The following is a 20,258-nucleotide window of genomic DNA, read 5'->3' as shown; positions in this document are numbered from 1 at the left end:
TAGAGAGTTTTAAGCAAGGAAGCTATGTGGTCCCATTTGGATTTTAAAAGCAGAAACAGTTTTGTTATTCCTCCCATTTGCTTATTCAGTCCTTGATTCTTGAATTTCTTCATTCATTCTTTAATTCTTACCTTCAGTTATTTAGTTATTGGGCTTTCCTTTGTTCACCTGTTAATGCCTTTGTTCCTTGATTGATTATCGCATTCCTATGCCCAGAGAACATGCTATTCAGTGCCAGACACTTCCTGGGCCCCAGGGGCATCTGTGAGAGTCAGACCTAGTCCTCGCCCTTGAGAAAATCGCATTCCACACCCCCACGTCCCAGGAACCAGTGGTCACCAGGCAGAGGTGCTGAGTGCCCTGCTGTGGCAGGGGCAGCAATCAGGGAAGGCCTAAGGTCTGAGGAGCCAGACCTTGAAGGATGGCAGAGAGAGCCTGATGGATTGAGAGATCCCCCAGAGGCAGGGGCCAATCTCTTTCATCTCTGTGTTCCCTAAGCCTGGCACCTGACAGGCAATGATGAATGTTTGTTAGTTTGTTAGTTGAAGCTGGGGGCCAACAGGCAGTCAGGGAGTGCTCCATGGTGAATGTGGTACTGCCCAGCCAGGGTGAGACCACCCCTCCCAAGTCCCTGCCCCTCCATTCTTCCCCTGTAGCTTCCTCTCCATCCCTCCTCCCATTTTCCTAACAGAAAAGCGTTCTTACCCACATCCCATCTTTCTCTGCCATTCCCCAATCACAGCGGGACTAACCTGAGCCTGAGCTGCATGTGTGTACACACACACACACACACACACACACACACACACACACACACAGGCATTCACCCACAGCCCTGCTCATACACAGAAACACATGTGCCTGCATAATGTGTCCCAGTTGTTGACTCCCAAAATTGCAGTCATCATATTCATTGTGTACAATCACACACACACACAAACACACACGCATGTCTGTGCTTACATGGTCTCCACACCATATTCCAATATACATACTTCTCCACCAAACAGCCCTGCCACACACATCTCTTCTGATTTTCCTGGTCCTTGGTTTAAGGCTGGAGAAATAACAGTGGTGGGAGGAGGACTGAACCCCAGGTTGAGGGGTTGGTTGGTCAGGGATGCCCACTGGCTGGAAAGGCTGGAGTTGTGCTAGAGGATGACCCTGTTTTTCTAAAACTTGGGGCTGTGTAGGAGGCTGACACCCTTCTCCCTCAGTGCAGCTTGAAGGCTGATTCTTCTGAAGAGCAGTTTGCTAAGAGAAGGGCCCCCTGCTGCTTCGCATGTTCTGCATCCCTGTGTCCTCAGCGCCCAGCGCCTGAAGGACGTAAGGCATGGTGACAGGATTCACTGTGGCTCTGGAGTGGCTCTGAGAACTTGGGGCTCTGCCCCATCTGGTCCTCATTTTTCCCAGCTGCAAAAGGGGAGCAGGTCTTCAGTGAAAGACAAAAGTCCCCCTTCACCTCAAATCCGATGATTGTAAAAGCGCAGGTGCTTTTGAGGGTGAGGACCTTGCCCTTTGGAGGGGGCCTTTGGGAAGGCTGTGCTGGGTCTGAGGTCTTGGGGGAGGAGCTGGGTGTAGGGAGACGACTGGAAAAGCCGACCCCTGGTCACGCCGGCGAGGCAGGAAGTTGGGGCGGGCAGGCCTGGGATTTGAGGGCCCCTCCCCGAGGGCAGCTGGCTCGGGGCTGGGGTGTGACTGCGAGTACTCCCTGCCGCCGCCGTCGCCGCTGCGGCTGCAATAGAGAAGTCCGAGGCGGCTTCCTCCTCTCTGCCCAGAGGGGGCGGCGGCCAGAGTCGGGCAGAACCCGTTTTCTCCCCCAACCCACTTCGCATTCGTGGCTGTTGGAGCCCCGACTGGCTCGCCCTGGGGTCCGTCAGAGGCGGCCTCCCCGGGACCAGGTAGGCAGCCGTCAGGTGGGGCTGCGGGGGCAGCGGCGCCCCGCGGCCCTGGAGGGAGGAGGGCTAGGGGGAGTAAGCCTGAACTTGGGGAGAGCTGAGGGCGTTGAGGGCCAAAGGGGCTCCACCCCGAAAAGGACCTACGGAGGAAAACTGAGGTGAGACTGATCAAATTGGGGGCGGGGGGCTTGAGGGAATATGGGAAAAGCACACTAAAAAGACCCCCAAAAAAGGTCTGGTGGGGAAAACGGAGAGAACCTATAGAGTGCAACTGATAGAATTTGGGAAGGAGGCTGCGCCAGGGGAGAGGAACTAAGACGACCCCCAAAAGGGTCTGGGGAATAAACTGAGGGTACCTTGTAAATGAGGATTTGAAGAAGCTGAGGGGTCCCGAAGAGGGCAGCTAGGAGAGGGGACTGGAAGTATCTAGGTGAGTAGTTTGCCCTAACGGGAGATCAAGGAAAACCATTCCTGGAGGATGCAGAGTGTGGGGCGCAATTCCGGGGGTCCGGGAAGTCCCCCATCCAGAATCCACAGAAATCGGGGGTGAAGCCTGCAGCTGGGAGGGGTGCGAAGGCTGCGACGAAAGCAGCGCCCCTGACTCTCCTGCCCCGGTACCGGTGGGCGGGTCCCGGATGGCAAGGGGACTCCTTCAGGGAGCTAGAGGCGTGGGTCCCGGCTTCCTGGGGAAGTCCCCGCCCTCAGCAGGGATGGGCCTCTCTGGGTGCCCCGTCCCCGCCCGCGGTTGCGGTCTCGATCCACGTTCCCCTCGGGATCCGGGAATTGCTGGCCGCCCCGACGGAAATCCTGCCTTTGACCGCGGTTGCCCGGAGGGGCTGTCTCCATGGCAACAAGAGGGGGCGCGGCAGAGCCCCACGCTGGGCTGCTGTTGGGTGCGTTGCCTGCGCAGTCCCCTCCGGTCACCCCCTCCCGCCCCCATGGGTCCTCCGGAGGTGGTGGGCTTCCGGACAAAGAGGAGAGCCATGACGCCGTGTTCAGGGATCCTGGGGCAGGAGATACGCAGTCTCAGGGATTTGGCCAGATAGGCCCTTAATTGCTGTGTGACTTTAGGCAAGTTATAGAGCTTCTCCGGGCCTCATTTTCCTCATTTGAATTATGGGGGAAAATGACCTCTGCCCCTACTCAGACCCCAAACCACTCCCTCCTCCCCATCCCTGGTCAGGAGAATCAGGCGCAGAAAGCGGTTGTTGCAGAGTGACTTGGAGGGGGTAAAAGCTCTCACTGATCCAGGAAGCCTGGCCTTCACCTTCTCAAAAACATGGACGGGGACCAGAAAGCCTGACAGGGCCTCCAGCACACGACTGACGTCTAATAAATATATAAATGTGTGTGGATTTGTTGAAGGCCCCTGGGGAAGTAAGCAGGTTTGGGAGCTGTCCCCAACCCCTGTGGTGCCGTGCCCAGTGATCCCTGAGTTTTGTGGTGTCCTTCCATCTGTGGCAGTGGTGGGAAAGCAGGGCTTTCTTGGCACTTCACCAAGTGGGAAGATGGAGGTTTGGGAGTCAGTGATGAATGGGGCCAGCAGGAGGGGCCCCAGGTGCAAGTGCAGGAAGTGACTAGAGCTGAGGCCTGAGTTCCCCCCTCAAATCCCATGTAGCCATCCAGAGAGGGGCACAGGGTGATGGTGGAAGAAGGCATGGGGTTCATGGACTGCATGACTGGCTGCTGCTCCCCAGTGAGTGTGAAGCTGTGAGTGAGGGTGTGAGAGTGTTTGTGAGTATGGTTTGGGCTTGGAGTCAATGAGCATGAGCTTGTGAGCACATATGTGGGTGTTTGGGTGTTCTCTGCAGCCACCTGGGCTGATGTGACAAAGGAAGTGGCCAGAGCTTGGGAGGCTGGGTAGGGGGACCCCAGAGCTGGGGAAGGAGGAGCCGGGCCCCTCTGTGGACAAAGCAGACCGGGTGGGCCTCAGGGAAGGGGCTTCCTGTCTGGCCACACTGTGGCCACTTCCTATTCTTTCAGATCTCCTGGACCACCATCTCCCCAAAATCTTGAATCCCTGAAGACCCCTGTTTTAGAATCTGGTGGTGAGTTTTCAGCAACAGATGAGAAACCACTTTTACCCACAAGAAGTGGAGAAAATTCAGCTGACACCTGTGTGGGGGGTAAAGCTAGTGTGTCAAAGATAGGCCCCCTTCCCCCATGCCCTGCCACCCGCCCCTCCCCCACACACCTGGCCCCACCTGGGTGGGGTGAATCCCGGGTGTGTAGTGAATCCTGGATTTCTACCGGGTGGTAGAATCAGACTGGGGTATGTCTTAGCCCCTGTGTGTTCACGGGTGGTGGTTGTAAGGCCTCAAGAAAGAATGGCATAAGATGGTTGGAGGTTCACTGAGAAGCGGGGCCTCAGTGAAAGAGACGGGTGCCGCCACGTTGCTGGAGTTCAGGGAGAGGAGTGGAGTCTCTGCGGGTGAGGGGCAGAAGCCTTCCGTGGGGGGGGGTCAGTCTTGCTGAGGGATGGGGTGCAGCAAGCTGAGGCTTGCGCCCTGCCTGTGGCCAGCCCAGAGCCCCAAGGAGCAGCCGGAACTCTTGCAGGATGGTGGTTTCCTGCCACTGCCTGGAGTCCCAGTTCCCTCTTTCTGAAATCCCCTGGGCCACTGGGCTAGCTCAGCCCTCCCACCTCACCCTGGGAACTTCTCTTCTCAGCGCTGCCACTCCCCTCCCTGGTCCTTGGAGGGGCCTTCCTCAAGGGAAAGGAGCAGAAGTGAAAGTTCACTGGACACCTACTGTGTGCCTGGTGCTTTCACGGCTTGACTGCATCTGATGCTCAGAAGCAAGCCCGTAAGGTAGAGATTTATATTCTTATTTTCTAGGCAAGGAAACTACAGCTCAGAGACATAAACTGAGCTACCTACCCAAAGTCTCAAGCTAGTTGTCACGCCAGGTATAATTTGAACCAGAGTCTGTCCCCAGATCCCACAGATACTTGGCAGGGACTGGGGGCAGCAGGACATCCTGTGTCTACACCAAAGCTGTGACATGGCTGTGGGAAGTGTGGACCTCAAGAAAGGATAGGTGGACCTAGAACTCCTATGTACAGGGGAAGGGTGCCTGCTGAGTGGTCAGCTGTCATATGGCAGGGGTGGTGTGTTCATTTGGCCAGGGGCTGGGTCAGAAATAGGATGTTCACCAGATAGGGACAACATGACCTCCTCAGGCTTTGGAGAACATAGCTAAGGTGCTAGGAACTGAACTCTGGACCTCAATTAATGGTCCTGGCTTTGAATCCCCTCTCTGGCTGTTTGACCTAGGGTAAGTCACTTCTCCCCTTCATACTCAGTAGGGGGTTGATAAATGGTCCCTGGGGGCCATTCTAGTTTCGCTGCCTGTTCTCAACCTCACTGGGCCATTGCACACTGAGCAAGAGCCCCATCTTGTCAAGTGTTCTCAACAATTGCACAGAAGGTACAGATGGAAAGACTGAGGCTTCGAGGGCTTATGTCATTTATTCAAGGCCCCAGAGCTAACACTGCAGTATAAAGAAGAAAGCTGGGTAGGGCCACAAAGAGGGCAATATTGAAGGCAGGTGCCCCATGGTCCAGGGCTGGACCTCAGCTCTGAAACTCACAACCCGATCCTGACCCAGATGAGGCTCTGGAAACAGACTCCTGTGAACTACGTTTAAGAGGCCTTTTGTAAACAGACCAGAGTCCCTGCAGTACCCAGAATGCTTATTTCTACTCTTGAGTTGCTCCCTTTCTTGTGTTATCAGGCAGCCTAGTTCAGCCCTGAGAAAAGGAAGACCAGGATTCAGATTCTAGGTCCATGAAAATCAGTGGTTGCCTGAGAGACCCTGGGAAGGTTGCTTCCCCTCTCTGTGCTATAATGAGGATTTAGAGCATATAGCACAGGGCCTGGCACAATGTAGGTGCTCATTAAGGAACACACATTATTGTTTCCACCAGGACTGAAAAATATAGCAGTGCCAATGGTGGGCTTTGGAGCTAAATTTATTGGGGTTGCATTTTAGCTTCCCATGATGTACTGTGTGATTTGGGGGAAAATTACTCTCTGTGAGTTTCCTTACCTGAAATAGAGGTAAGAAAAGCTACCTCATAGGGTTAATAAATGAGGTCATGCATGGCAATTGCTTGGTACAATGCCAGGCACTGAGTATGTGTTTAATAAATGAGCATTTTTAAACTAATAGTTATTGACGCCCAGACTTCTAGGAAGTCAAATTACTCTCCAGAGACACTATTTGGGATCAGAGTTGGGAGAAGAGTCCTGAGGGCTCTTTTCATGCAGACACCTGAGCAGAGAGGACCCCACCCTGCTCCCTCTCTCCTTTTTCCTCGTCAATCTAGTTCTCTGTCTTCAGCTCTTTCTCTTCATCTCTGCCTGTCCTCTTGCTCTGTCTCTCTCTCTCTCCCAGTCTCTCAGTTGCTCTGTCTCTCTACTTCTCATTTCTGTCTCTGTTTGTCTCTTTCTGTTTGTTTCTTTCTGGCAGTGATGTGCTGAAGCCAGCTAATACTGGCTCTGGGGAGCTGTTCTGTGAATCTCTTCCCAGCCCAGCGTTCAGGAAGTCACTTGGGTAACTTGAAATCAGCCATGATGGGAATATTTACACCATGGAAATCAGCAAATGCTACAAACCAGGGCCTTTTCTTTCTTCTTTTGAGAGTCCGTATACTAGCACACCACACGATGTTTCTCCCTGTGTTTATATCTTCCTTTTGTCTCCCTGGCTTTCTCAGTCTGTCTTTGTCTCTCTGTATCTCTGTCTTCCTCTCTGGCTCTGCCTTTTCATTTTCTGTCTCTCCCCATCTTTTTCTGACAAAGCCACACTAGCATGGTCACATTCAGTGCCTCTCACTGCCTTGGGTCATGCAGATGCCAGACCCTGTGCCCACCCCCTCACCCCACATCACCCAACCCCTCAACATACTGGAGCCCAGAGAGGCATGCCTAGCCTGGGGCTTTGGTCCCCATCATTAGGCCTGGGAGTGCAAAGCCCCGAGATCTGGCCCCTCAGCTGTCTGTTCCCCATGCTGGCAGCCCTGACAGGGCTCTTCCTTAGGCAGCAGAGCCCTTCCCCTCCTTATCAGAGGCTGACAGTTTCTAATCTCCTACCCCATTCCAGGCCTGCAGAATTCGGGGCTCCCCTTTGGCTGCCTTGTAAATGTTGTGGTAACACATACCTGGGTATTGCTGGAAGTAGCAACATTGTACTATTTGGGGACCCAAGAGGTTGTATAAGTTTGTGTCTCTTAAAGAAAGGAGCTCTGTGTGGGCGACTTGGGGGAGGGCTATGTATATCTCTGTATGTCCTTATGGGAGCTCTGCACATCTGTACATGCTTGCAGGAATGGCTGTAATTATCCTCATCTGTGACCAGGCAATGGAGAGAAGTGGCTCAGATTCTGGAGCCAAACTCTAGGATACATCATCTGTGTGACCTCGGGCAAGTTCCTAAACCTCTCTGTGCCTCAGCTGCCTTATCAATAATAGGCATTGTTATGAGAATAAATGAGTTTTTTATAGGGTTATGAGAATAAAATGAGGTAATATATGTGTAGTGTTTAATGGGGACATAGTCATATAGTAAGTGTTATAGTTTCTGTACATGTTACTCTTGTGGAGAGGCTGTGTGTATGGCTAAGGGCAGAGGTGTATGTATGTGGAGGTATGGGTATCCTTGAAGACAGATGTGTCTGTAAATCTGTACTGAGGAGTTCAAAATCTCTGTGTGAGGCACCATGTGTAGCTGAGATCATGTGTGTGGCTCTGGCTGTATCAGGAGGACTGTGTAGATCTGGGTGCCCACCCTATGTGCCGTTTGAGATGATGTGCCTGTATCTTCCTGTGAGAAGACCTCCATTCTCACCCTGTAGCCCTGTTTACATCTGACCCCCATCTGTCCCCCCAGGGCCCCACATCTCTTCCCTGGGCCTTGAGTGCCCCCCACCTCCACCTCTATTCTCACCCTGACCCTAACCACCCTGCAGCCTCCTGAAGCCTTTCAGACACAGTGGTTTCACCCCAGGGGAAGGGTCCTGAGGTGAAGATGTCCGCAAGGGCTTGGTGAAAAGGGACTATTTTAGGGCCATCACCACAGCCTGTTTCACAGTTCATCACGTGGGTGTTGCCCCCACAATGTTCATACACACATGGGAGAACCGTTACAGTGAAGGATGAGAGGGGCTGGTAGGTCTAGAGTCGGGGGCAGGGAGCTGATCAGCTAGGCATCTGGACCTGGTGGATGTCCTGAGGCTTCCTGTAAGAGGTAAGCAGTGCTGGGTAGCAGGGGCAGGACCCAGAGAAGGGGAGGAGGATATCCATCATGGAACTGGACTTGGGGATGGAAAAAGGCAAGGTGGGGCACCTGTCCCAAGAGTTCTCAGTTCCCTTGGGGGGAAACCAGTGTCCACTGGGCCAGCCCCACCCTACGACTCTCCACTCCTCTCACATCTTAGGAAACTGAGTCCTCTCCCTAGCAGTTCCTCTCTGAGTGTTGCAATGACAGAGTTTCTGGCAGGGCGTGGGGAGCCCTTGCTCAATGACCTGTCTGCTTGGTCGCTCAGAGGCCACAGCTACCAGCAAAGGCTTGGGTCATTTGGGGGCATCCCCAAAAGACCCTCGTGGCTCTGGCTTCTGACCTGAGCCTTTTCCCTGATGCGGAGATAGGAGCGAGCTCTGAAGGTAGGTGTTCACCTTCACTGTGCCCCCAGATGTAACCCTGGGCCTGCTGGAGCTTACCCAGCCCACTGTGGGAGCAGAGGAGGTGTCCAGAGGAAGGGCTCGTTTCATTTTTAGGAGATGGTGCTGGGGGCTGCCAGTGAGCTGAGCATGGTTTGAGAGAAATTCAGTTAGAGAAATGGGTTTAATACAAAAATATAAGTGTCCAAGTATCCAAGTCTGTTAGTCTGAGAGGTGGTGTGTGTGTGTGTGTGTGTGTGTGTGTGCGCGCGCGCTGTGCTTCAGAGCCTGGACTCTGCAAGAGTGAGTTTGAGTTAGTGTGTGGTGGTGTTGGTGAGCACACCATGCAAGTGTACGCTGTGTGTTGGTATGTGGTTGTATGCTGGGGGCAGGGGTGTTACTGTATATGTTGGTGGATTTGGTGGATATGAGTGTGAGAGAGTTGGTGTGGGTGGTGTGTCCTGTGAGGCTGGATATGTCAGTGTGCTGGGGGGGTGGGAAGGAAAATGAAGGCAGAAGTCATGCTGGGGCAGAGCCCAGGCCTGGCTTCCTGAAGAGGGCAGGAGTTGGCAGCTGGCTTGCAGGAAAGATGGCAGAGCCTTCATCTTCCCTGTCCTCTGCTTTGCCCTCAGGTCTCCGGCCCCTCCCAAGGACCATGCGGCAGCTCCACTGACCCAAGAGTAGCGGCCTGAGGGGTGAGTTGGGGGGGAGCAGAGATTGAGGCTTTCAGGGTCATGAAATGGGGTGGGAGTGCCTTCCTGAGTCCCACAACTCCTCATAGCCCCCTCCTCCTACCAGGGCCTGTTGCTAGGTAACAGATGGGGGAGCCAGAATGAGGCAGCTTGAGAGGCCAGAAGCTGGACCCATGACAGGAAATGGCCTTGATCCCTCTCTGCAGGGAATCTCCAGGTGCCGCCACACAGCCCTCACACAAACCTCTCGATATGTCGACACATACATGCACAGAGAGAAACACACACAGAGACATTCACATGTACTCACAGAACTGTGCACACAGACACACACATACAGGCACATGTGCTCCCGCACAGGGCTACACACATAGTCATGACGGACAGACACAGAGGCACCTACTCACACAGAGAAACACACAAAGGCACATACATACACACTCGCACAGAAACATGTATATACATACACACTCATATACATGAACACACAAGAACCATCACATACATAAAGACATGGACACACAGTCCTAGACACGCACATTCACAAAGGGCTGTGCACACACACACACACACACACAAATAAACTCTCGGACACTTAGATACACAAAGGGCATACACACATAAGCACTCCCAATGAGTCACAGAGGCATACCATAGTGAAGCAATAGGAGCCGAAAATACATAAAGTCAGCAACATCCCAAAACAGAAAAGCAGCCCCATTGAGGATACACATATTCTCTTCAAACATACTAAGGCAGCTGGGAGGTAGACCCAGTGGCGGCCCTGCCTCTCCTTTATCCCTCACTAGGAAGGACCTCCCATTTCAGGCCTGAGAGGGGAAGCTGCATGCCTGAGGGAGTGTGTGTGCATGTGCCTGTGCACCTGTGTGTGAATTGGGTGGCATATCTGACAGGGACCCCCAAGTGAGGCATGCTCCCTATTCTGTAGCAGGGCACCTGGAATGGGCTGTGTGTTCTGTAAGAAGTCGGAGCCGGCACCCAAGGAAGATGTTGGCCTGGAAGGGGACTTCAGAGGCTACGGGGCTTCGGACCGCTATGGCCCTGACCCTACTCTGGCCCGGCCTGCGTCCTCCTTTGCACATATCCCCAACTACAACAACTTCTCCCCTCAGTCTGTTGGCCCTGCCTTCCTTGATGGGGGCACCATCAGGGGCATCTCAGGTGAGTCTAGGGGCTCGAGGCAGGCATTGCCTGGACCCTGGGAGAACTTGAAGGGAGGAGAGATATGGGCTTTTTTTAGGAGCCTCGGGTATGACAGAGACTGTTTTCTGCACAGTCTGAGGGAGTGTGTACCACCGTACCCTCAGAAACCCTGGTCTGAGGGGGAGACAGCTCTATTCCCAGTCTGAGAACAGGACCTGGATGACAGATGCAAGTGGGAAGCCTTCTTGGTGGGGAAGAGGAGGAGCGGGTGACCTGGGGACTCCCCAGGATGAGAGGGATGAGCGTGAAGGTGTGTTTCCTGAATCCATGGGGTGCTGAGCTACAAAGCCCAAATTAGAAATCCACTGGACTCCAAAGGCCTCTGAGAACCAGGGCTCTGTAGCAGTGGGGAGGCACAAGACCTGGCTGAGGAGCAGGACTCCACGGGTACAGACCCCTTGGTGCTTCTGTCTCCTGCTGAGTCTGTACTCTGCTGAGTCGCCCTGGCTCTGCAGGGACTGGTGTGACCCTGTTCGTCGCCCTGTATGACTATGAGGCCCGGACAGAGGATGACCTCACCTTCACCAAGGGCGAAAAGTTCCACATCCTGAACAACACGTAAGTGACCAGGCCACCCAGCTCAGGACCTGGCCTGGACTGGGAACAGGATCCAGAGAGGAATCCTACCTGGTCTCTGACCTCAGGAAGCCCCAGCCTAGTTGGGGACCCAGATACATAACAATAACAACCCTGAGTAATTGCTACTATGTCAACGGAGCATTAAGAATTACAGACACAGATAAAACACCAAACACAGTCTCCAGGGTAGTGGTAGTGGTTATCAGGGTAGGCGTCTTGGAGGAGGTGATTTCTACACTGTGACTAGAAAAATGAATAGATGTTGAAGGAAGAGGTGAGAAAAGAGGAAGACAGAGTGAGAGAATAAGAATGATGACTTCTGGAAACCACCAAGTGGTTCAGACTAGATAGATGGATCATAGAGTATAAGGTGCAGAATGGAGAGAGCAGAAGCTAGAGAGGTAGGTGAGGCAGATTCTTCAGGGCTCTTTAAGCCTGAATTTTAAGTCTGAATTTTATCCAGAAGGAAATATGTAGCCATAGTGGGGTTTGGGTGGGGATGTTCAGTGGGGAAGTGACCTAGTTAACTGTGCATTGCCTACTTGAACCCCAGCTCATCTGAGAAGCCAGAGGAGAAAGTCAGGAGGCTCAGATTCCCCAAAAATATTCCTTCTGCAGGGAAAATTCTTCTGGGGCAGCTGCAGTGGCTGGGGGCAGAACAGACAAAAGCCCTGGTTGGGTGTGGGTGGGGCTTGTCCAAGGTGCAGGGTTGACAGGATGAGTCTCCACCTGATCCTTTCTGTGGCCCTTCCTGGCCCCAGGGTACCCAGGGATTGGGTTGCAACTAATACCCCATGTTCTGTGCCTACAGTGAGGGTGACTGGTGGGAGGCTCGGTCCCTCAGCTCTGGACAAACTGGCTACATTCCCAGCAACTATGTGGCCCCTGTGGACTCCATCCAGGCTGAAGAGTGAGTAAGAGTTGGGGGAGGACCTGGTTGGGAAGGGCTAGGGGTCAGGACCCTGGAGTTCTGAATCAAGGCGGCCTCTTGGGCAAGTCACAGCTCTACTCTGAGCCTGTCCCCTTCTGTAAATTCGTTGTGGAATAAAAGAAGATAATAATGATGATAAGGATAGTAGATAATCTTTACCATTATCTTTATCTAGCACATACTATGTTCTGGACATTATTCAAAATGCTTTCCGTGTATTAATGGAGTTAGGGATTGCTATCCTGTTTTACAAATGAGGAAACTGAGGCACAGAGAAATTAAAAATCCTGTCCAAGTTCACATGGCTAGTAAGTTGATGGAGCAGGTATTTGAACCCAGATAGTCTGGCTGCATTTGCTAAGCGGTATACATATTGCCTCTCAGCTTATTTGCATAAGCTTAGTGTATGAACTTTAAAAATTATAAATAATTGCAAGAGGGCATTACTTAGAATTAAATCTATTAAGGGGGCAGGGAATCATCATTCATGGAGGACCTTTAGGTAACAACAGCAGACACTTTACCTACTTTGATTCATTTAATTCTCACAATAGCACTATTGATATTATTATTGTGCCCTTTTAAAGATAAGGAAACTGAGGCACACTTTTGTATATATTCTCACACAACTACCCCCACAAAAAAGATTGAAGGCACTGCAGAATGGGAGTCACCAGGACTTGGTAACTGACTTGCCACTGGGCTAGTAGAGGAGGAATGAAGGGTGACCAAAGTCTGTTCAAGGAACTGACTGGTGGTGGTGCCATTTGCTAAAGTGGGGAACATGGGAGCAGGTACAAGTAACGGGTTCTCAGGGGGACTTGGCAGTTGAAGTTTGTGGAGAGGAACACCCAGGTGGAGGAGACTGCCTGCAATCAGGTTAGATGGTGCTTTGCTTTGCAAGAGAGGGTCCTGCCTGGGCCAAGCCATGCACCTGAATTAGCCCAGAGGAAGGGTTAATTGGCTAATACTTTCCCTAATTGGCACTAAGTCTCTTTGTTTGCTGTGGCTCTTTCAGAGGGCATACCTGGGCTGGGGTGGTGATTTGGGGCTTTTCAGAGTGGGGATGACAATGAGAGCTGCATAGGAGGCTGAGGAAGAGAAGGAGGAAGAAAGAGATTTGCCCTAGGATCCAGCTTTGGAGAAATCTGCCCTTGGAGGTGAACTAGCCAGTGGAAAACTAGGCCAGGCCAAGTCAGAACAGCCAAGAGGGTGGAGTAGAGGTTGCAGGAAACAAAAAAGAGTGTCAGAGGCTGCCACTGGATTTGGCAGTGGGGGTGACCTTGGTGGAAGATCTCTCTGTGTGAAGTGGGGGTGCAGGCCAGACAGCAGAGCCTGGGAGGTAGTAGGAGGTGAGGAAATGGAGGGAAGGTGGCAAGATAGGCTTAGAGCAGTTTCCCTGAGGAAGGAAGAAAAGTGGGCATATGTGGAGGTTGGTGGGATGAAGAGGCTGCAGATGGGCTGCGTTGGTTGGGGTGATGTGTCTCTAAGCAGAAGGGAGTGGATGGGGTCCAGGCCTTCCTCTGGGGCAGAGTGCAGGGGTGATCATGCAGAAGGTGGGTGGTTTGGGGGTTCCTGCTTGTGACCACATCTTGGGGCCAGTGTCTGGAAACTCTGAGAGGCACTCAGTGCAATACTGTAGTTAAGAGCAGTGCTGTGATTAAGTGTGCAGGCCGTGGAGGAGGCAGCTTGGGTTCCTATTCTGGCAGCATAGTGTAAAAGCCATGTGGCCTTGGGCAAGTTGCTTAACTACTAGTTAGCTCAACTTCCTTATCTGCCTAGTGGGGTTAATAAAAGACCTTAACCTCACAGCATTGGTATAAGAATCAAAGGAATATGTATATGTATTGAGGCAGAGCCTAACACAAAATGGATGCTATTATTATTATATTAATTATTAAGGAATTGCTACTGTCATGGGTGTGGGTGGGGTTTGAAAAAACTTGGGAATGTGTCCTGTCTACACAGCTTTTAATAGTTCCTCCTTGCCATCCTGCCTGCCCTCCTGGGTACTCCACTTGCCATTGCCATCCCTTGTTCCCCAAACTGTGCCTAGTACCCAGGTAGAGATTGACAATCCTAGAGTTTACTTACAAGGGAGACTGTCACCTCCCTTCATCAGAAGACTATGCTTCTTTTAATTCAGCCTAAAATGGTCACAGGCCAATTTAGTGATCAAATGACATCTGAGTCTTCTAGGACACCTGTGGTCACTTCAACTCCTCTGGCACACTTTCTCAGTTTGTTTAAAGCTACAGTTCAGTCCCAGGAAGAATATCCAAAAGAGAGCAGGAATGCTTGAGGCCTGAGGTTGAAGTTGAGACTTAGGACAACATCCACATTTAAGAGAGTGGAGGAAAAGGGGCAGTCAGAGCAGGGCAGGAGCAGTCAGAAAGAGGCAAGAGAAACAGGAAAGGGTGTCATTCTGGAAGCCAGAGTAGGAAAGGGTTTGGAGTGGGGTATGGGGACAGGGATCTGAGTGGCTCGGGTGGTGGGAAAGCAAAGGTGGACGGCAAAGAATTTCAGGTAGAGCTCATCAGCCAGCTTTGTGGGCAGGTCACTTACACTTTCTGAGCTGCAAGTTCCTCAACTGTAAAATGAGCCCAAGGAGGGGCATTAGTGAGATGGACCAATGGACAGGGGGCAGGCACCCTAATGAGGTCGCTGGTGACCGGGATTCTGGCTATTTTAATTCAAGAGAGATCCAGATAGAGAGAAGAAGCCTAAACTTTATTGGGCACCTATTGTGTGCTAAGCATTCTACGTTTCCCTTCACTGGGAACTTCACTATCAGGCTGCGAAGCGGGTGTATGAGCCCGATTTCACGGGTGAGGAAATTAAATCTAGGCTAAAAGTGAGGGGACTTTTCCCAGGAGGCTGAGTTGGGGGTTGAACGGGTTGAACATGACTGTTGCTGGCCTTCCCAACAGGTGGTACTTTGGAAAGATCGGGAGGAAGGATTCAGAGAGGCAGTTGCTGTCACAGGGCAACCCCCGGGGGGCCTTTCTCATTCGAGAGAGTGAGACCACCAAAGGTAGGGGCAACTGGGAAGCCCAGCCATTATGGGGCTAGGAGCTGCAGTGAGGGGTTGGGTCAGGGCCAAGGCTGGGACAGGGTTGAAGGGGTAGTATTAAGACTGGGACTGGGTTCAAGGGATGTGGCCACCCAGCTCCAGAGTCCCAGCCTTTTGGGTCTATCTGGGCTCCCAGACTGGGGGTGAAGAAAGCAGGCCTGAAAGTGACACTTGCACACAGGTGCCTACTCCCTGTCCATCCGGGATTGGGACCAGACCAGAGGTGATCATGTGAAGCATTACAAGATCCGCAAGCTGGACACAGGTGGCTACTACATCACCACGCGGGCACAGTTCAACTCGGTGCAGGAGCTGGTACAGCACTACATTGGTGAGGGCTGGCCCTCGGGAGCTTCCATGTGCTTCAGATTCTTGAACCAACCCATTGAGACGGAGGCCCAGAGAAGGGAAGTGTCTCCCAGAGCAGTAGTGGCTGGACCAAAACTAGAACTCAAGTATCTGGCTCCCAGTCCAGGATCCTGCTCTGTAGGACTCCAGAGGAAACAGGTGTAAGGCTGTCCATGGCCAAATGGCACCCCCTAATGACTAAGGTGTCTTGGAGACTGAAAATACCTGACTTGGAAGATGGACTGTGGGGTTTAGGGGAAGGTGGGAAGCAATGCCCAGGTTTCTGCTTTGGTTGGTTAGCCAAGGGATGAGGTCCATGGAAGAGTAGAGGCTCATGTCCACATCTTTGTCTGGAATCCCTAACTCTATTCCCGTCTTTGAGAATCCCATCTTATCCTTGGAGGCCCAACTGAAGGCCACCTCTTATGGGAAGGTCCCCAGTCCTCGTGGGATCATCTCTCCCTCTTGGCGACACCTTCTTCCCAGGGCACCATCACGGTCAGCTACTCAGTGGGCGGGGTTGCCTTCTGCCCTGACCTGTGACCTCACCTGTGGCCTAGTCACTTATAACTGACCTTGGCAGCTGGGTTGGGATGAGGAATGTTTGGGGCGTCCTGGCCTGCCTGTGACCTACAATTCTCCATTCCCTTTCCCAGAGGTGAACGATGGGCTGTGCCACCTGCTCACAGCAGCCTGCACCACCATGAAGCCGCAGACTCTGGGCCTGGCCAAGGACGCCTGGGAGATCAGCCGCAGCTCCATCGCGCTCGAGCGCCGGCTGGGCACAGGCTGTTTCGGGGATGTGTGGCTGGGTACGGAGGTCCCGAGGGCGGGGGCCAGGCCCAGGGCTTGGGCGGTGGGGAGCCGGTCCTGATGAGATGCGGCCGCTCGGCAGGCCTGTGGAACGGCAGCACGAAGGTGGCAGTGAAGACGCTGAAGCCGGGCACCATGTCGCCGAAGGCCTTTCTGGCGGAGGCGCAGATCATGAAGCTGTTGCGGCACGACAAGCTGGTGCAGCTGTATGCTGTGGTGTCAGAGGAGCCCATCTACATCGTGACGGAGTTCATGTGCCACGGTGAGGGGCGGCGGCAGGAGGCGGAGTCTGGGAGAGCGGGATTTAGGGCGAAGTTAAGGTGGGTGTCTCTGGACGAGGGACGTGGGTGGCGATCTGTGATGGGACAGTGGACGACCCGCAGAGTCTGAGCAAGCGGCGGGAGTGAATGAAACCACGTGAGTATTGGGCGTGGGGGCGGAACCAAGCTAGACCGGGGGTGGTGTGGGGCGGTGGTCTGGGCGTGGGGGCGGAGACTAGTACGCGGGGTGGGGCTTGGGCAAGTGAAGGCGGGATCTGTACTGAAGAAGTCTGAGTGGGACGTGTCTAAGGGGACGGAGAAAGAGAAGAAGAAACGAGATGTGGCAGTCAGGGTCTCTGTGGAAGCGGACCTGGTGAGGTGCCTACGGGACTGAGGCTCCTGGCGGGATCCTGAGTAGGGCGGATCTAGATGACAGTGCTGAGAGCAGGGGGCGGGGCCAAGCTGAGAGGAGTTCTGGATAGGAGCGGGGTCAAGCGAGGAACGGCTGGCCTGGAGGCGAGGGTAGGGTCTTGCTGCTAATATTTCTGAGTTCCCCTCGACAGGTAGCTTGCTGGAGTTCCTTAAAAATCGGGAGGGCCAGAATTTGTCGCTGCCCCAGCTGGTGGACATGGCAGCCCAGGTAAACTGGAACAGTAGCCCTTATCTCTCAGATCCCCCTCCTGTTAACCTTCCACTAATCCTTGTGCCCTCAGACACCTAGCCTACCCCTACCCCTGTGAGTGCAGTTCACCCACTGGATCGTCTGTACAACCTGAGGCAGGGCATTGCCTGGCTCTGAACCTCAGTCTGCCCATCTGGAAAGTGGGTGTTTCAAATGACCCTTCAGACAAACCATAGTATTCCCGTCTCTCCATATCTTGGCTTCCAGGTAGCTGAAGGCATGGCTTACATGGAGCGCATGAACTACATCCATCGGGACCTAAGGGCAGCCAACATCCTAGTGGGAGAGCGGCTGGTATGCAAGATTGCTGACTTCGGGCTGGCGCGTCTCATCAAGGATGATGAGTACAACCCCCAGCAAGGTGCCCTGCCTCATCCCACCTTCGAAGAGCTCTCCAGTGGGCAAGGGGCTGCCATGGGACCCTATACTCAGAAACCCTTCGCCCCACACCCTCACCATGCAGGACTCTCCTAATCCTGATGTAGTAGTGTAAGAGGCCACTCTGGGTTCAAGTTCCAGCTCCTTCACTTACCAGCCCTGAAGCTTTGGGCAATTCACCTAACCTCTGTGAGCGGTCTTTTCTTATCTGTACAATGAAAATATCCATACAGTAGTAAGCCAACAGCTATTTATCAAGCACCTACTATGTACCAGGCACTGCTATAATTAACAGGTGAAAGACAATAGAGTAATAGCATGAATTCTGCTGCCAGAATGCCTGGATGTGTGTCCTAGCCATTTACAAAACTGTGATCCGGGCAAGTTATTAACTACTTGGTGCCTCCTTTTTCTCATCTGTGCAATGGAGATAATAATAGAATCTCCCTCATGGGGTTCTTGTGAGGGTTAAGTAAGTTAATACATGTAAATCACTTAATACAACTTCTAGCATGTAGTAAAGACGATACAGCTAACAGATGCTAGCTGTTATTGTTTTGGGAATTATTACACCATTTGTAATGCACTTAGTACTATCCTAGACACATAGAAAGTGCTGGCTAGATACCAGGTCCTCTCTGTTTTGCCCAGAGATCTCTGCGCTCAGGGCCCCCAATCCTAAAGATGCCATTCTCTTAATCCAGTTATTCCCAGGGAACCCCCACTAACTGCCCTTTCTCCCCCAAACCCTCCAGGGACCAAATTTCCCATCAAGTGGACAGCCCCAGAGGCTGCCCTCTTTGGCAGATTCACCATCAAGTCAGATGTGTGGTCCTTTGGGATCCTGCTCACTGAACTCATCAGCAAGGGCCGAGTCCCCTACCCAGGTTTGTTAAGGGATAGGGGAGGTGGAAACGTCATCAAGGGGAAGGGCTTCCTCCTGGATGCCTCTTTGGGAGGCACTAAGCCCCCTGACTGATGAAGTCCCACCCTCCAGGCATGAATAACCGGGAAGTGTTGGAACAGGTGGAGCATGGCTACCACATGCCGTGCCCCCTAGGCTGTCCAGCATCCCTGTACGAGGCTATGGAGCAGACCTGGCGTCTGGACCCAGAGGAAAGGCCTACCTTCGAGTACCTGCAGTCCTTCCTAGAGGACTACTTTACCTCCACAGAACCCCAGTACCAGCCTGGGGATCAGACATAGCCTGTCTGGGCATCAGCCACCTCTCTTGCAATCCCCAGGGCTCTGGTCCCAGAGCTCTCAGGCTTAGAACCCTGAAGAGTCCTAACATGTCAGAGCAAGCAGGTTGCTCTGACACCATCTACAGCAGTGCACTCATTTTAAAGGTGGGGGCAAATAGAGGCTCAGAGATCATCCCTTATTCACTCTGGTGCCAGGCACTGTTTCTTCTCCTTCTACTTAGGCCCCTGTTTGCCCCTAGCCTTCCTGCCCATTCCCTCCAAAAAAGAAAGGCTCAGACCTGTCTAGTTATTTATAAAATTGTGTATCCTTTCCCTCTCTTATCACCTATCCCGTCATCCCATCCCATTCTGTCAGGCCCCCGGAATTCACCTCCTACTCAATTCTCTGTGTCTGTAAGTTACAGAGACAGAGAAGGTCTTTGCTGGATCCCTTTCCTGCTGGGTGGACACTATAGTCTGTGACTGGGATCCAAGCCCAGGGTAGGGAGAGGTGCTGAGGGCTCCCCACCTCTCTGAATCATGCCTGTGTTTATTGATTTTGTAAATAAGAAAAATGACAATATGAATCCTTGAGCCGTGACAATCCCTACCTTTGGGAGGGACGGTGGTCAGTGGGAGGTGAGTGGGACTGCTTTGGTTGCTGGGAGGAAGGGGAGGTGAGAGAGTGCCCATGCCCGCTAAGGTGTGTTTTAGGATACCCAAAAGTCCTAATGCTCGTCCCCATGTGAGTTTAAGACAACCTGAGAGACGGATACAGAAGCCATGCAACTGGAGATCACAATGAACCCTTCGCTACTGGTGTGGCTCTCAGCTGTGTGCAGTGGGTCTGTTAATTCTTTACTTGATTTCAGAAGATTTACTGTTTATCACAGGCACAGCAGCAGAACCTTAGTGGCAGTAGCAGTGGGGAAGACCACAGAGGACCCTCTGCAGAAGGGAAAAGGACTGGGAGTAGGCTAGCTCATGAGATTTCACTTGGGGCAGTTCTGCCCCCTAGGGGACTTTGGGGGAGGTTTCAAGGCAGTTTTGTCACACTGACTGGGAGCTCCTTCTGGCATGCACTGGGCAGAGACTGGGGGTGCTGAACAACCTGCCATGCACCTGTGCAGTAAAGGGTTGTCCTGCTCCTGCTCCTGCTCTGAAAGAGTCTGGCAGCTCATGTGCCTGCATGTGGAAACAAGAGGAACAGGGAAGAAGGATTCCCACCTCTCCCATCGGAAATTGTTGACCCCTGACTTATTTAGGGAGTGGATGGGGGAAAGAGACCGGGAGCTGAGAAATACTGCTGCAGTTGGCAAACAGTCACTAAGCAGTGACTCTGTGGAGGGCCCTTTGCTAGGCAGGACCCCAGGAACACAAACAGCAACAAGAGCTGTCCCTGTCCTGGAGTTCACAGTCAGGCTGGGGAGAAGTAATAATAATAATAATAATAATAATAATAATAATAATAATAATAATAATAATAACAACTCATTTATTAAGTGTCTGCAGTTGTGTTTACATACATCTTTTCAT

At 52.6% G+C, this 20,258-nt stretch overlaps 1 protein-coding gene across 12 annotated transcripts; it reads left to right on the top strand.

The window, feature by feature from the left end:
* The first annotated feature begins 1,706 nt into the window (after positions 1-1,706).
* Positions 1,707-19,309, top strand: FGR (FGR proto-oncogene, Src family tyrosine kinase). 12 transcript variants are annotated; one of them, XM_073233472.1, is made up of 16 exons: positions 1,707-1,901; positions 3,882-3,946; positions 4,566-4,705; positions 7,226-7,323; positions 9,191-9,253; positions 10,203-10,432; positions 10,930-11,032; positions 11,865-11,963; positions 14,915-15,018; positions 15,239-15,388; positions 16,062-16,217; positions 16,301-16,480; positions 17,042-17,118; positions 17,368-17,521; positions 18,294-18,425; positions 18,536-19,309. In XM_073233472.1, the coding sequence occupies exons 6-16, from the start codon at positions 10,213-10,215 to the stop codon at positions 18,742-18,744; spliced, it is 1,584 nt and encodes a 527-aa protein (XP_073089573.1). In that variant the 5' UTR covers positions 1,707-1,901; positions 3,882-3,946; positions 4,566-4,705; positions 7,226-7,323; positions 9,191-9,253; positions 10,203-10,212; the 3' UTR covers positions 18,745-19,309. The 12 variants fall into 12 exon arrangements, with proteins under 12 accessions (XP_073089573.1, XP_017499963.1, XP_073089571.1 ...); XM_073233470.1 differs by having other exon boundaries at positions 1,708-1,901; positions 10,200-10,432; XM_073233471.1 differs by lacking the exon at positions 1,707-1,901 and adding an exon at positions 1,927-2,056 and having other exon boundaries at positions 10,200-10,432.
* The last annotated feature ends 949 nt before the right edge of the window (positions 19,310-20,258 follow it).

This window comes from Manis javanica, chromosome 4 (genome assembly GCF_040802235.1).
Source record: "Manis javanica isolate MJ-LG chromosome 4, MJ_LKY, whole genome shotgun sequence".
Taxonomy (NCBI): domain Eukaryota; kingdom Metazoa; phylum Chordata; class Mammalia; order Pholidota; family Manidae; genus Manis; species Manis javanica.
The sequence above is the reverse complement of the archived record's forward strand: the minus strand, read 5'-3'. Positions and strand labels throughout refer to the sequence as shown.